We start from the raw sequence: 17,699 nt of genomic DNA on the forward strand, positions 1-17,699 counted from the left end.
CAACAAGGGACTAACTGACATACCTCAATCTGACCTCAACAAGGGACTAACTGACATACCTCAATCTGCCCTCAACAAGGGACTAACTGACTAACTGACATACCTCAATCTGACCTCAACAAGGGACTAACTGACATACCTCAATCTTACCTCAACAAGGGACTAACTGACATACCTCAATCTCACCTCAACAAGGGACTAACTGACATACCTCAATCTCACCTCAACAAGGGACTAACTGACATGCCTCAATCTGACCTCAACAAGGGACTAACTGACATGCCTCAATCTGACCTCAACAAGGGACTAACTGACTAACTGACATACCTCAATCTGACCTCAACAAGGGACTAACTGACATGCCTCAATCTGACCTCAACAAGGGACTAACTGACATACCTCAATCTGCCCTCAACAAGGGACTAACTGACATACCTCAATCTGACCTCAACAAGGGACTAACTGACATACCTCAATCTGCCCTCAACAAGGGACTAACTGACATACCTCAATCTGACCTCAACAAGGGACTAACTGACATACCTCAATCTGCCCTCAACAAGGGACTAACTGACTAACTGACATACCTCAATCTGACCTCAACAAGGGACTAACTGACTAACTGACATACCTCAATCTGCCCTCAACAAGGGGCTAACTGACATACCTCAATCTGCCCTCAACAAGGGACTAACTGACTAACTGACATACCTCAATCTGCCCTCAACAAGGGGCTAACTGACATACCTCAATCTGCCCTCAACAAGGGACTAACTGACTAACTGACATACCTCAATCTGCCCTCAACAACGGACTAACTGACATACCTCAATCTGCCCTCAACAAGGGACTAACTGACATACCTCAATCTGCCCTCAACAAGGGACTAACTGACATGCCTCAATCTGACCTCAACAAGGGACTAACTGACATGCCTCAATCTGCCCTCAACAAGGGACTAACTGACATACCTCAATCTCACCTCAACAAGGGACTAACTGACATACCTCAATCTGCCCTCAACAAGGGACTAACTGACTAACTGACATACCTCAATCTGACCTCAACAAGGGACTAACTGACATGCCTCAATCTGACCTCAACAAGGGACTAACTGACATACCTCAATCTGCCCTCAACAAGGGACTAACTGACATACCTCAATCTGACCTCAACAAGGGACTAACTGACATACCTCAATCTGCCCTCAACAAGGGACTAACTGACATACCTCAATCTGACCTCAACAAGGGACTAACTGACATACCTCAATCTGCCCTCAACAAGGGACTAACTGACTAACTGACATACCTCAATCTGACCTCAACAAGGGACTAACTGACTAACTGACATACCTCAATCTGCCCTCAACAAGGGGCTAACTGACATACCTCAATCTGCCCTCAACAAGGGACTAACTGACTAACTGACATACCTCAATCTGCCCTCAACAAGGGGCTAACTGACATACCTCAATCTGCCCTCAACAAGGGACTAACTGACTAACTGACATACCTCAATCTGCCCTCAACAACGGACTAACTGACATACCTCAATCTGCCCTCAACAAGGGACTAACTGACATACCTCAATCTGCCCTCAACAAGGGACTAACTGACATGCCTCAATCTGACCTCAACAAGGGACTAACTGACATGCCTCAATCTGCCCTCAACAAGGGACTAACTGACATACCTCAATCTCACCTCAACAAGGGACTAACTGACATACCTCAATCTGCCCTCAACAAGGGACTAACTGACATACCTCAATCTCACCTCAACAAGGGACTAACTGACTAACTGACATACCTCAATCTCACCTCAACAAGGGACTAACTGACTAACTGACATACCTCAATCTGACCTCAACAAGGGACTAACTGACATACCTCAATCTGACCTCAACAAGGGACTAACTGACATGCCTCAATCTGACCTCAACAAGGGACTAACTGACATGCCTCAATCTGCCCTCAACAAGGGACTAACTGACATACCTCAATCTCACCTCAACAAGGGACTAACTGACTAACTGACATACCTCAATCTGCCCTCAACAAGGGACTAACTGACATACCTCACTCTGACCTCAACAAGGGACTAACTGACATACCTCAATCTTACCTCAACAACGGACTAACTGACATACCTCAATCTTACCTCAACAAGGGACTAACTGACATACCTCAATCTTACCTCAACAAGGGACTAACTGACATACCTCAATCTCACCTCAACAAGGGACTAACTGACATGCCTCAATCTGACCTCAACAAGGGACTAACTGACATACCTCAATCTGACCTCAACAAGGGACTAACTGACATACCTCAATCTGACCTCAACAAGGGACTAACTGACATGCCTCAATCTGACCTCAACAAGGGACTAACTGACATGCCTCAATCTGCCCTCAACAAGGGACTAACTGACATACCTCAATCTCACCTCAACAAGGGACTAACTGACTAACTGACATACCTCAATCTGCCCTCAACAAGGGACTAACTGACATACCTCAATCTCACCTCAACAAGGGACTAACTGACATACCTCAATCTCACCTCAACAAGGGACTAACTGACTAACTGACATACCTCAATCTGACCTCAACAAGGGACTAACTGACATACCTCAATCTGACCTCAACAAGGGACTAACTGACATGCCTCAATCTGACCTCAACAAGGGACTAACTGACATGCCTCAATCTGACCTCAACAAGGGACTAACTGACATACCTCAATCTCACCTCAACAAGGGACTAACTGACATACCTCAATCTGCCCTCAACAAGGGACTAACTGACATACCTCAATCTGCCCTCAACAAGGGACTAACTGACATACCTCAATCTGACCTCAACAAGGGACTAACTGACTAACTGACATACCTCAATCTGCCCTCAACAAGGGACTAACTGACATACCTCAATCTGCCCTCAACAAGGGACTAACTGACATACCTCAATCTGCCCTCAACAAGGGACTAACTGACATACCTCAATCTGACCTCAACAAGGGACTAACTGACATACCTCAATCTGACCTCAACAAGGGAATAACTGACATGCCTCAATCTGACCTCAACAAGGGACTAACTGACATACCTCAATCTGCCCTCAACAAGGGACTAACTGACATGCCTCAATCTGACCTCAACAAGGGACTAACTGACATACCTCAATCTGCCCTCAACAAGGGACTAACTGACATACCTCAATCTGACCTCAACAAGGGACTAACTGACATACCTCAATCTGACCTCAACAAGGGACTAACTGACATGCCTCAATCTGACCTCAACAAGGGAATAACTGACATGCCTCAATCTGACCTCAACAAGGGACTAACTGACATACCTCAATCTGCCCTCAACAAGGGACTAACTGACATGCCTCAATCTGACCTCAACAAGGGACTAACTGACATACCTCAATCTGCCCTCAACAAGGGACTAACTGACATACCTCAATCTGACCTCAACAAGGGACTAACTGACATACCTCAATCTTACCTCAACAAGGGACTAACTGACATACCTCAATCTGACCTCAACAAGGGACTAACTGACATACCTCAATCTGCCCTCAACAAGGGACTAACTGACATGCCTCAATCTGACCTCAACAAGGGACTAACTGACATACCTCAATCTGCCCTCAACAAGGGACTAACTGACTAACTGACATACCTCAATCTGACCTCAACAAGGGCCTAACTGACATACCTCAATCTTACCTCAACAAGGGACTAACTGACATACCTCAATCTTACCTCAACAAGGGACTAACTGACATACCTCAATCTGACCTCAACAAGGGACTAACTGACATACCTCAATCTGCCCTCAACAAGGGACTAACTGACTAACTGACATACCTCAATCTGACCTCAACAAGGGACTAACTGACATACCTCAATCTTACCTCAACAAGGGACTAACTGACATACCTCAATCTCACCTCAACAAGGGACTAACTGACATACCTCAATCTCACCTCAACAAGGGACTAACTGACATGCCTCAATCTGACCTCAACAAGGGACTAACTGACATGCCTCAATCTGACCTCAACAAGGGACTAACTGACTAACTGACATACCTCAATCTGACCTCAACAAGGGACTAACTGACATGCCTCAATCTGACCTCAACAAGGGACTAACTGACATACCTCAATCTGCCCTCAACAAGGGACTAACTGACATACCTCAATCTGACCTCAACAAGGGACTAACTGACATACCTCAATCTGCCCTCAACAAGGGACTAACTGACATACCTCAATCTGACCTCAACAAGGGACTAACTGACATACCTCAATCTGCCCTCAACAAGGGACTAACTGACTAACTGACATACCTCAATCTGACCTCAACAAGGGACTAACTGACTAACTGACATACCTCAATCTGCCCTCAACAAGGGGCTAACTGACATACCTCAATCTGCCCTCAACAAGGGACTAACTGACTAACTGACATACCTCAATCTGCCCTCAACAAGGGGCTAACTGACATACCTCAATCTGCCCTCAACAAGGGACTAACTGACTAACTGACATACCTCAATCTGCCCTCAACAACGGACTAACTGACATACCTCAATCTGCCCTCAACAAGGGACTAACTGACATACCTCAATCTGCCCTCAACAAGGGACTAACTGACATGCCTCAATCTGACCTCAACAAGGGACTAACTGACATGCCTCAATCTGCCCTCAACAAGGGACTAACTGACATACCTCAATCTCACCTCAACAAGGGACTAACTGACATACCTCAATCTGCCCTCAACAAGGGACTAACTGACATACCTCAATCTCACCTCAACAAGGGACTAACTGACTAACTGACATACCTCAATCTGACCTCAACAAGGGACTAACTGACATACCTCAATCTGACCTCAACAAGGGACTAACTGACATGCCTCAATCTGACCTCAACAAGGGACTAACTGACATGCCTCAATCTGCCCTCAACAAGGGACTAACTGACATACCTCAATCTCACCTCAACAAGGGACTAACTGACTAACTGACATACCTCAATCTGCCCTCAACAAGGGACTAACTGACATACCTCACTCTGACCTCAACAAGGGACTAACTGACATACCTCAATCTTACCTCAACAACGGACTAACTGACATACCTCAATCTTACCTCAACAAGGGACTAACTGACATACCTCAATCTTACCTCAACAAGGGACTAACTGACATACCTCAATCTGCCCTCAACAAGGGACTAACTGACATACCTCAATCTGCCCTCAACAAGGGACTAACTGACATACCTCAATCTGACCTCAACAAGGGACTAACTGACATACCTCAATCTGACCTCAACAAGGGAATAACTGACATGCCTCAATCTGACCTCAACAAGGGACTAACTGACATACCTCAATCTGCCCTCAACAAGGGACTAACTGACATGCCTCAATCTGACCTCAACAAGGGACTAACTGACATACCTCAATCTGCCCTCAACAAGGGACTAACTGACATACCTCAATCTGACCTCAACAAGGGACTAACTGACATACCTCAATCTGACCTCAACAAGGGACTAACTGACATGCCTCAATCTGACCTCAACAAGGGAATAACTGACATGCCTCAATCTGACCTCAACAAGGGACTAACTGACATACCTCAATCTGCCCTCAACAAGGGACTAACTGACATGCCTCAATCTGACCTCAACAAGGGACTAACTGACATACCTCAATCTGCCCTCAACAAGGGACTAACTGACATACCTCAATCTGACCTCAACAAGGGACTAACTGACATACCTCAATCTTACCTCAACAAGGGACTAACTGACATACCTCAATCTGACCTCAACAAGGGACTAACTGACATACCTCAATCTGCCCTCAACAAGGGACTAACTGACATGCCTCAATCTGACCTCAACAAGGGACTAACTGACATACCTCAATCTGCCCTCAACAAGGGACTAACTGACTAACTGACATACCTCAATCTGACCTCAACAAGGGCCTAACTGACATACCTCAATCTTACCTCAACAAGGGACTAACTGACATACCTCAATCTTACCTCAACAAGGGACTAACTGACATACCTCAATCTGACCTCAACAAGGGACTAACTGACATACCTCAATCTGCCCTCAACAAGGGACTAACTGACTAACTGACATACCTCAATCTGACCTCAACAAGGGACTAACTGACATACCTCAATCTTACCTCAACAAGGGACTAACTGACATACCTCAATCTCACCTCAACAAGGGACTAACTGACATACCTCAATCTCACCTCAACAAGGGACTAACTGACATGCCTCAATCTGACCTCAACAAGGGACTAACTGACATGCCTCAATCTGACCTCAACAAGGGACTAACTGACTAACTGACATACCTCAATCTGACCTCAACAAGGGACTAACTGACATGCCTCAATCTGACCTCAACAAGGGACTAACTGACATACCTCAATCTGCCCTCAACAAGGGACTAACTGACATACCTCAATCTGACCTCAACAAGGGACTAACTGACATACCTCAATCTGCCCTCAACAAGGGACTAACTGACATACCTCAATCTGACCTCAACAAGGGACTAACTGACATACCTCAATCTGCCCTCAACAAGGGACTAACTGACTAACTGACATACCTCAATCTGACCTCAACAAGGGACTAACTGACTAACTGACATACCTCAATCTGCCCTCAACAAGGGGCTAACTGACATACCTCAATCTGCCCTCAACAAGGGACTAACTGACTAACTGACATACCTCAATCTGCCCTCAACAAGGGGCTAACTGACATACCTCAATCTGCCCTCAACAAGGGACTAACTGACTAACTGACATACCTCAATCTGCCCTCAACAAGGGACTAACTGACATACCTCAATCTGCCCTCAACAAGGGACTAACTGACATGCCTCAATCTGACCTCAACAAGGGACTAACTGACATGCCTCAATCTGCCCTCAACAAGGGACTAACTGACATACCTCAATCTCACCTCAACAAGGGACTAACTGACATACCTCAATCTGCCCTCAACAAGGGACTAACTGACATACCTCAATCTCACCTCAACAAGGGACTAACTGACTAACTGACATACCTCAATCTCACCTCAACAAGGGACTAACTGACTAACTGACATACCTCAATCTGACCTCAACAAGGGACTAACTGACATACCTCAATCTGACCTCAACAAGGGACTAACTGACATGCCTCAATCTGACCTCAACAAGGGACTAACTGACATGCCTCAATCTGCCCTCAACAAGGGACTAACTGACATACCTCAATCTCACCTCAACAAGGGACTAACTGACTAACTGACATACCTCAATCTGCCCTCAACAAGGGACTAACTGACATACCTCACTCTGACCTCAACAAGGGACTAACTGACATACCTCAATCTTACCTCAACAACGGACTAACTGACATACCTCAATCTTACCTCAACAAGGGACTAACTGACATACCTCAATCTTACCTCAACAAGGGACTAACTGACATACCTCAATCTCACCTCAACAAGGGACTAACTGACATGCCTCAATCTGACCTCAACAAGGGACTAACTGACATACCTCAATCTGACCTCAACAAGGGACTAACTGACATACCTCAATCTGACCTCAACAAGGGACTAACTGACATGCCTCAATCTGACCTCAACAAGGGACTAACTGACATGCCTCAATCTGCCCTCAACAAGGGACTAACTGACATACCTCAATCTCACCTCAACAAGGGACTAACTGACTAACTGACATACCTCAATCTGCCCTCAACAAGGGACTAACTGACATACCTCAATCTCACCTCAACAAGGGACTAACTGACATACCTCAATCTCACCTCAACAAGGGACTAACTGACTAACTGACATACCTCAATCTGACCTCAACAAGGGACTAACTGACATACCTCAATCTGACCTCAACAAGGGACTAACTGACATGCCTCAATCTGACCTCAACAAGGGACTAACTGACATGCCTCAATCTGACCTCAACAAGGGACTAACTGACATACCTCAATCTCACCTCAACAAGGGACTAACTGACATACCTCAATCTGCCCTCAACAAGGGACTAACTGACATACCTCAATCTGACCTCAACAAGGGACTAACTGACATACCTCAATCTGACCTCAACAAGGGACTAACTGACTAACTGACATACCTCAATCTGCCCTCAACAAGGGACTAACTGACATACCTCAATCTGCCCTCAACAAGGGACTAACTGACATACCTCAATCTGCCCTCAACAAGGGACTAACTGACATACCTCAATCTGACCTCAACAAGGGACTAACTGACATACCTCAATCTGACCTCAACAAGGGACTAACTGACATACCTCAATCTGCCCTCAACAAGGGACTAACTGACATACCTCAATCTGCCCTCAACAAGGGACTAACTGACTAACTGACATACCTCAATCTGCCCTCAACAAGGGACTAACTGACTAACTGACATACCTCAATCTGCCCTCAACAAGGGACTAACTGACTAACTGACATACCTCAATCTGCCCTCAACAAGGGACTAACTGACTAACTGACATACCTCAATCTGCCCTCAACAAGGGACTAACTGACATACCTCAATCTGCCCTCAACAAGGGACTAACTGACTAACTGACATACCTCAATCTGCCCTCAACAAGGGACTAACTGACATACCTCAATCTGCCCTCAACAAGGGACTAACTGACATACCTCAATCTGCCCTCAACAAGGGACTAACTGACATACCTCAATCTGCCCTCAACAAGGGACTAACTGACACCTCAATCTGACCTCAACAAGGGACTAACTGACATACCTCAATCTGACCTCAACAAGGGACTAACTGACATACCTCAATCTGCCCTCAACAAGGGACTAACTGACTAACTGACATACCTCAATCTGCCCTCAACAAGGGGCTAACTGACATACCTCAATCTGCCCTCAACAAGGGACTAACTGACATACCTCAATCTGCCCTCAACAAGGGACTAACTGACATACCTCAATCTGCCCTCAACAAGGGACTAACTGACATACCTCAATCTGCCCTCAACAAGGGGCTAACTGACATACCTCAATCTGCCCTCAACAAGGGGCTAACTGACATACCTCAATCTGCCCTCAACAAGGGACTAACTGACTAACTGACATACCTCAATCTGCCCTCAACAAGGGGCTAACTGACTAACTGACATACCTCAATCTGCCCTCAACAAGGGACTAACTGACATACCTCAATCTGCCCTCAACAAGGGACTAACTGACATACCTCAATCTGCCCTCAACAAGGGACTAACTGACAGACCTCAATCTGACCTCAACAAGGGACTAACTGACATACCTCAATCTGCCCTCAACAAGGGACTAACTGACATACCTCAATCTGACCTCAACAAGGGACTAACTGACATGCCTCAATCTGCCCTCAACAAGGGACTAACTGACATACCTCAATCTGCCCTCAACAAGGGACTAACTGACATACCTCAATCTGCCCTCAACAAGGGACTAACTGACATACCTCAATCTGCCCTCAACAAGGGACTAACTGACATACCTCAATCTGCCCTCAACAAGGGACTAACTGACATACCTCAATCTGCCCTCAACAAGGGACTAACTGACATACCTCAATCTGCCCTCAACAAGGGGCTAACTGACATACCTCAATCTGACCTCAACAAGGGACTAACTGACATACCTCAATCTGCCCTCAACAAGGGACTAACTGACATACCTCAATCTGCCCTCAACAAGGGGCTAACTGACTAACTGACATACCTCAATCTGCCCTCAACAAGGGACTAACTGACATACCTCAATCTGCCCTCAACAAGGGACTAACTGACATACCTCAATCTGCCCTCAACAAGGGACTAACTGACATACCTCAATCTGCCCTCAACAGGGGACTAACTGACATACCTCAATCTGACCTCAACAAGGGACTAACTGACATACCTCAATCTGCCCTCAACAAGGGACTAACTGACATACCTCAATCTGACCTCAACAAGGGACTAACTGACATGCCTCAATCTGCCCTCAACAAGGGACTAACTGACATACCTCAATCTGCCCTCAACAAGGGACTAACTGACATACCTCAATCTGCCCTCAACAAGGGACTAACTGACATGCCTCAATCTGCCCTCAACAAGGGGCTAACTGACATACCTCAATCTGCCCTCAACAAGGGGCTAACTGACATACCTCAATCTGCCCTCAACAAGGGGCTAACTGACTAACTGACATACCTCAATCTGCCCTCAACAAGGGGCTAACTGACATACCTCAATCTGCCCTCAACAAGGGGCTAACTGACATACCTCAATCTGCCCTCAACAAGGGGCTAACTGACATGCCTCAATCTGCCCTCAACAAGGGACTAACTGACTAACTGACATACCTCAATCTGCCCTCAACAAGGGACTAACTGACATACCTCAATCTGACCTCAACAAGGGACTAACTGACATACCTCAATCTGCCCTCAACAAGGGACTAACTGACATGCCTCAATCTGCCCTCAACAAGGGACTAACTGACTAACCTCAATCTGACCTCAACAAGGGACTAACTGACATACCTCAATCTGCCCTCAACAAGGGACTAACTGACATACCTCAATCTGCCCTCAACAAGGGACTAACTGACATACCTCAATCTTACCTCAACAAGGGACTAACTGACATACCTCAATCTGACCTCAACAAGGGACTAACTGACATACCTCAATCTGCCCTCAACAAGGGACTAACTGACATGCCTCAATCTGACCTCAACAAGGGACTAACTGACATGCCTCAATCTGCCCTCAACAAGGGACTAACTGACATACCTCAATCTCACCTCAACAAGGGACTAACTGACATGCCTCAATAAGACCATCAGGCCAAATAACAAAAGTGAAAACAGGTTTTTAGATATGTTTGCAAATGTATTCAAAATAAATAAAAAAACAAACCTTATTTACATTCTGTAAGTATTCAGACCCCTATTCTGTATTCTGCCCCTGAACAAGGTAGTTAACTGACTTAACTGACTTTAAAAAATAAAAAAATGGTGGTGGTGGCATCATGTTTTTCAGCGGATGGGAGACTAGTCAGGATCACCTGACATGATGACTCCTTGCTGTCCCCAGTCCACCTGGCCATGCTAGTGATGGGAGACTAGTCAGGATCAATGGAAAGATGAATGGAGCAAAAAGAAGGCCAGTTTTATTGCTTCTTTAATCAGGACAACCGTTTTCAGCTGTGATAAAAAAAAAAGGGTTTTCTAATGATCAATTAAATTAAAATTATGAACTTGATTAGGGAAGTTAGGAACCAATATACACAGGCAATTAGAAAAGCCAAGGCTAGCTTTTTCAAGCAGAAATTTGCATCCTGAAGCACAAACTCAAAATAGTTCTGGGACACTGAAGTCCATGGAGAATAAGAACACCTCATCCCAGCTGCCCACTGCACTGAAGATAGGAAACACTGTCACCGCCGATAAATCCACGATAATTGAGAATTTCAATAAGCATTTTTCTACGGCTGACCATGCTTTTCACCTGGCTACCCCTACCCCGGTCAACAGCCCTGCACCCCCCACAGAAACCTGACCAAGCCTCCCATTTCTCCTTCACCCAAATCCAGATAGCTGATGTTCTGAAAGAGCTGCAAAATCTGGATCCCTACAAATCAGCTGGGCTAGACAATCTGGACCCTCTCTTTCTAAAATGATCTGCCGAAATTGTTGCAACCCCTAAGATTCCCAAAGATTGGAAAGCAGCCGCGGACATCCCCCTCTTCAAAGGGGGAGACACTCTTGATCCAAACTGCTACAGACCTATATCCATCCTGCCCTGCCTATCTAAGGTCTTCAAAAGCCAAGTCAACAAACAGATCACTGACCATTTCGAATCCCCCCGTACCTTCTCTGCTATGCTATCTGGTTTCAGAGCTGGTTATGGGTCCACCTCAACCACGCTCAAGGTCCTAAACGATATCATAACCGCCATCGATAAGAGACAATACTGTGCAGCCGTCTTCATCGACCTTTGCCAAGGCTTTCGACTCTTGTCAATCACCATATTCTTATTGGCAGACTCAACAGCCTTGGTTTCTCAAATGATTGCCTCTCCTGGTTCAGTAACTACTTCTCAGACAGAGTTCAGTGTGTCAAATCGGAGGGCCTGTTGTCCGGACCTCTGGCAGTCTCTATGGGGGTGCCACAGGGTTCAGTTCTCGGGCCGACTCTCTTCTCTGTATACATCAATGATGTCGCTCTTGCTGCTGGTGAGTCTCTGATCCACCTCCACGCAGACGACACCATTCTGTATACTTCTGGCCCTTCTTCGGACACTGTGTTAACTAACCTCCAGACGAGGTTCAATGTCATACAACTCTCCTTTCTTGGCCTCCAACTGCTCTTAAATACAAGTAAAACTAAATGCATGCTCTTCAACCGATCACTGTCCGCACCTGCCCACCCGTCCAGCATCACTACTCTGGACGGTTCTGACTTTGAATATGTGGACAACTACAAATACCTAGGTGTCTGGCTAGACTGTAAACTCTCCTTCCAGACTCACATTATCTCCAATCCAAAATTAAATCTAGAATCGGCTTCCTATGTCGCAACAAAGCATCCTTTACTCATGCTGCCAACATACCCTCGTAAAACTGAGTATCCTACCGATCCTCGATTTCGGCGATGTCATTTACAAAATAGCCTCCAACACTCTACTCAATAAACTGGATGCAGTCTATCACAGTGTCATCCGTTTTGTCACAAAAGCCCCATATACTACCCACCACTGTGCCCTGTACGCTCTCGGTGGCTGGCCCTCGCTTCATACTCGTCGCCAAACCCACTGGTTCCAGGTCATCTACAAGACCCTGCTAGGTAAAGTCCCGCCTTATCTCAGCTCACTGGTCACCATAGCAGCACCCACTCGTAGCACGCGCTACAGCAGGTCACCCCCAAAACCAATTCTTACTTTGGCCGCCTCTCCTTCCAGTTCTCTGCTGCCAATGACTGGAACGAATTGCAAAAATCACTGAAGCTGGAGACTCATACCTCCCTCACTAGCATCTCCCTCACTAACTTAAAGCACCAGCTGTCAGAGCAGCTCACAGATCACTGCACCTGTGCATAGCCCATCTGTAAACAGCCCATCTATCTACCTACCTCATCCCCATACTGTTTTTATTTATTTTGCTCCTTTGCACCCCAGTATCTCTACTTGCACATTCATCTTCTGCACATCCTACCATTCGTGTTTAATTGCTATATTGTAATTACTTCGCCACCATGGCCTATTTATTGCCTTACCTCCCTTATCTTACCTCATTTGCACACACTGTATATAGACTTTTCTTATATATATATATATATAGTGCCTTGCGAAAGTATTCGGCCCCCTTGAACTTTGCGACCTTTTGCCACATTTCAGGCTTCAAACATAAAGATATAAAACTGTATTTTTTTGTGAAGAATCAACAACAAGTGGGACACAATCATGAAATGGAACGACAAAAATTTGATATTTCTAACTTTTTTAACAAATCAAAAACTGAAAAATTGGCCATGCAAAATTATTCAGCCCCTTTACTTTCAGTGCAGCAAACTCTCTCCAGAAGTTCAGTGAGGATCTCTGAATGATCCAATGTTGACCTAAATGACTAATGATGATAAATACAATCCACCTGTGTGTAATCAAGTCTCCGTATAAATGCACCTGCACTGTGATAGTCTCAGAGGTCCGTTAAAAGCGCAGACAGCATCATGAAGAACAAGGAACACACCAGGCAGGTCCGAGATACTGTTGTGAAGAAGTTTAAGCCGGATTTGGATACAAAAAGATTTCCCAAGCTTTAAACATCCCAAGGAGCACCGTGCAAGCGATAATATTGAAATGGAAGGAGTATCAGACCACTGCAAATCTACCAAGACCTGGCCGTCCCTCTAAACTTTCAGCTCATACAAGGAGAAGACTGATCAGAGATGCAGCCAAGAGGCCCATGATCACTCTGGATGAACTGCAGAGATCTACAGATGAGGTGGGAGACTCTGTCCATAGGACAACAATCAGTCGTATATTGCACAAATCTGGCCTTTATGGAAGAGTGGCAAGAAGAAAGCCATTTCTTAAAGATATCCATAAAAAGTGTTGTTTAAAGTTTGCCACAAGCCACCTGGGAGACACACCAAACATGTGGAAGAAGGTGCTCTGGTCAGATGAAACCAAAATTGAACTTTTTGGCAACAATGCAAAACGTTATGTTTGGCGTAAAAGCAACACAGCTCATCACCCTGAACACACCATCCCCACTGTCAAACATGGTGGTGGCAGCATCATGGTTTGTGCCTGCTTTTCTTCAGCAGGGACAGGGAAGATGGTTAAAATTGATGGGAAGATGGATGGAGCCAAATACAGGACCATTCTGGAAGAAAACCTGATGGAGTCTGCAAAAGACCTGAGACTGGGACGGAGATTTGTCTTCCAACAAGACAATGATCCAAAACATAAAGCAAAATCTACAATGGAATGGTTAAAAAATAAACATATCCAGGTGTTAGAATGGCCAAGTCAAAGTCCAGACCTGAATCCAATCGAGAATCTGTGGAAAGAACTGAAAACTGCTGTTCACAAATGCTCTCCATCCAACCTCACTGAGCTCGAGCTGTTTTGCAAGGGGGAATGGGAAAAAATTTCAGTCTCTCGATGTGCAAAACTGATAGACATACCCCAAGCGACTTACAGCTGTAATCCCAGCAAAAGGTGGCGCTACAAAGTCTTAACTTAAGGGGGCTGAATAATCTTGCATGCCCAATATTTCAGTTTTTGATTTGTTAAAAAAGTTTGAAATATCCAATAAATGTCGTTCCACTTCATGATTGTGTCCCACTTGTTGTTGATTCTTCACAAAAAAATACAGTTTTATATCTTTATGTTTGAAGCCTGAAATGTGGCAAAAGGTCGCAAAGTTCAAGGGGGCCGAATACTTTCGCAAGGCACTGTATATATACATACATACATACACACACACATACACACACACACACAAACACAGACAACACACACACACACACACAAAGACATCCACTACATATTGCAAAAGTATGTCGACACCCCTTCAAATGAGTGGCTAGTTCAGCCACAAGCGTTGCTGACAGGTGTATAAAATCGAGCTCACAGCCATGCAATCTCCATAGACAAACATCGGCAGTGAAAATGGCTTTACTGAAGAGCTCAGTGACTTTCAACACGGCACCATCATAGGATGCCACCTTTCCAACAAGTCAGTTTGTAAACGTTCTGCCCTGCTAGAGCTTCTCCCGGTCAACTGGAAGTGCTGTTAATAGGAAATGGGAAAGTCTAGGAGCAACAACGGCTCAGCTGTGAAGTGGTAGACCACACAAGCTCCCAGAACGGTGTGTGTACTCACCAGCATACCTCGGCGTCTAAAACCCATCATACACATGCGACATTTAAACATGAAGCTCTCCAAGTCTGTGGTGGGAACCTTCTGCTTCAGGGCCTTGGAGCGATGGATACGGTCTGCCTTCTTAGCCTCGCGCTCTGGGTTGTGCATCCGCTGCATGTGCTCTCTCAGCTTATCCTTACGCTGAAGGGGAGGGAGGAGTGGGGGAGAGAGGAGAGGAGAGGGGAGAGAGGAGAGGATAGGGGAGAGAGGGATGAGAGGAGAGGGGAGAGAGGAGAGGAGAGGGGAGAGAGGAGAGGAGAGGAGAGGGGAGAGAGGAGAGGAGAGGGGAGAGAGGAGAGGAGAGAGAGGAGAGGGGAGAGAGGAGAGGAGAGGGGAGAGAGGAGAGGAGAGGGGAGAGAGGAGAGGAGAGGGGAGAGAGGAGGAGGAGAGAGAGGAGAGGAGAGAGAGGAGAGGAGAGAGAGGGGAGAGAGGGATGAGAGGAGATGGGGAGAGGAGAGGTGAGGGAGAGGGTGAGGGAGAGGGTGAGAGAGAGAGAGCGAGAGAGAGGAGAAGAGAGGGTGAGAGACTGACAAGACTGAAACACACACAACCGTCTGCAGAGCAAGCTCTTTACACTCAGACGAGTCACTGTACTGGTCAGGTCAGGTGGTCTGACATACTATACTTTAGGGTCAGGAGTTTTACCTGGAAAGGTCAGAAAGTCAGGAAAGCTCTTGGTTCTACAGTTATTGGCATTTTTCTTTCATCTGTCTGTCTGTCTGTCTGTCTGTCTGTCTGTCTGTCTGTCTGTCACACACACACACACACACACACACACACACACACACACACACACACACACACCTCACCTTAAACTGCTTTCCACAGGTGGAGCAGAGGAAGTCCTTGCGGTCGCTGTGCCGCAGCATGTGGAGCCGTAGCTTGTCAGGTCTGCAGAACGCCTTGTCACAGTCTGAGCACTGAAAGATCTTCTCAGAGTGGAAGCTACGAACATGCTTCTTCACCTGGTGGAGAGACCAGACCAGGAGACCAGGAGAGAGTTAGGGAGACCACTAGAGCAGTAGATCCATGTCCTACTGTCTACTGATTGATTCATTGATTGGCACAGAGTGGCTATAATTTTAACAGGTAAGATGACTGAAAACACATTGTCATCTACAAGGGGATCAGAGGAGATGAGTTTGTATGACAGTTATACACTGAATGTACAAAACACTGACACAGGCTGACCAGGTGAATCCAGGTGAATGATCCATTATTGATCTCACCTGTTAAATCCATTTCAATCAGTGTAGATGAAGAGGAGGAGACAGGTTGAAGATGGATTAGATGAAGAGGAGGAGACAGGTTAGAGAAGGATTAGATGAAGAGGAGGAGACAGGTTAAATAAGGATTAGATGAAGAGGAGGAGACAGGTTCAATAAGGATTAGATGAAGAGGAGGAGACAGGTTCAATAAGGATTAGATGAAGAGGAGGAGACAGGTTAAATAAGGATTAGATGAAGAGGAGGAGACAGGTTAAATAAGGATTAGATGAAGAGGGGGAGACAGGTTAAATAAGGATTAGATGAAGAGGAGGAGACAGGTTGAATAAGGATTAGATGAAGAGGGGGAGACAGGTTAAATAAGGATTAGATGAAGAGGAGGAGACAGGTTCAATAAGGATTAGATGAAGAGGAGGAGACAGGTTTAAATAAGGATTAGATGAAGAGGGGGAGACAGGTTAAATAAGGATTAGATGAGAGGAGGAGACAGGTTAAATAAGGATTAGATGAAGAGGAGGAGACAGGTTAAATAAGGATTAGATGAAGAGGAGGAGGACAGGTTAAATAAGGATTAGATGAAGAGGAGGAGACAGGTTAAATAAGGATTAGATGAAGAGGAAGAGACAGGTTCAATAAGGATTAGATGAAGAGGGGGAGACAGGTTAAATAAGGATTAGATGAAGAGGAGGAGACAGGTTTGAAGATGGAACTTTTAAGCCATGACAAGGATTGTGTCCCATTCAGAAGTTGAACAGGCAAGACAACAGATGTTAGTGACTTTGAACAGGGGGGGTAGGTAGTGGGTGCCTTTGAAATGGGGGTAAGGTAGTGGGTTCCTTTGAATGGGGTAAGGTAGTGGGTGCCTTGAATGGGGGTAAGGTAGTGGGTGACTTTGTACGGGGGTCAGGTAGTGGGGGGGGGAATGGGGGTAGTGGGT

At 45.7% G+C, this 17,699-nt stretch overlaps 1 protein-coding gene across 1 annotated transcript in view; it reads right to left on the minus strand.

Moving 5' to 3' along the window:
* Positions 1–17,699, minus strand: part of prdm10 (PR domain containing 10) — a gene marked incomplete in the record, with an annotated part of 75,712 nt that overhangs the window by 27,339 nt on the left and 30,674 nt on the right. Inside the window, 2 exon segments of the mRNA XM_031795485.1 lie at positions 15,498–15,677; positions 16,346–16,501. Of these exon segments, the coding sequence (XP_031651345.1) occupies positions 15,498–15,677; positions 16,346–16,501 (336 nt within the window).

The sequence above is a fragment of the Oncorhynchus kisutch genome, linkage group LG18, assembly GCF_002021735.2.
Source record: "Oncorhynchus kisutch isolate 150728-3 linkage group LG18, Okis_V2, whole genome shotgun sequence".
Taxonomy (NCBI): Eukaryota; Metazoa; Chordata; class Actinopteri; order Salmoniformes; family Salmonidae; genus Oncorhynchus; species Oncorhynchus kisutch.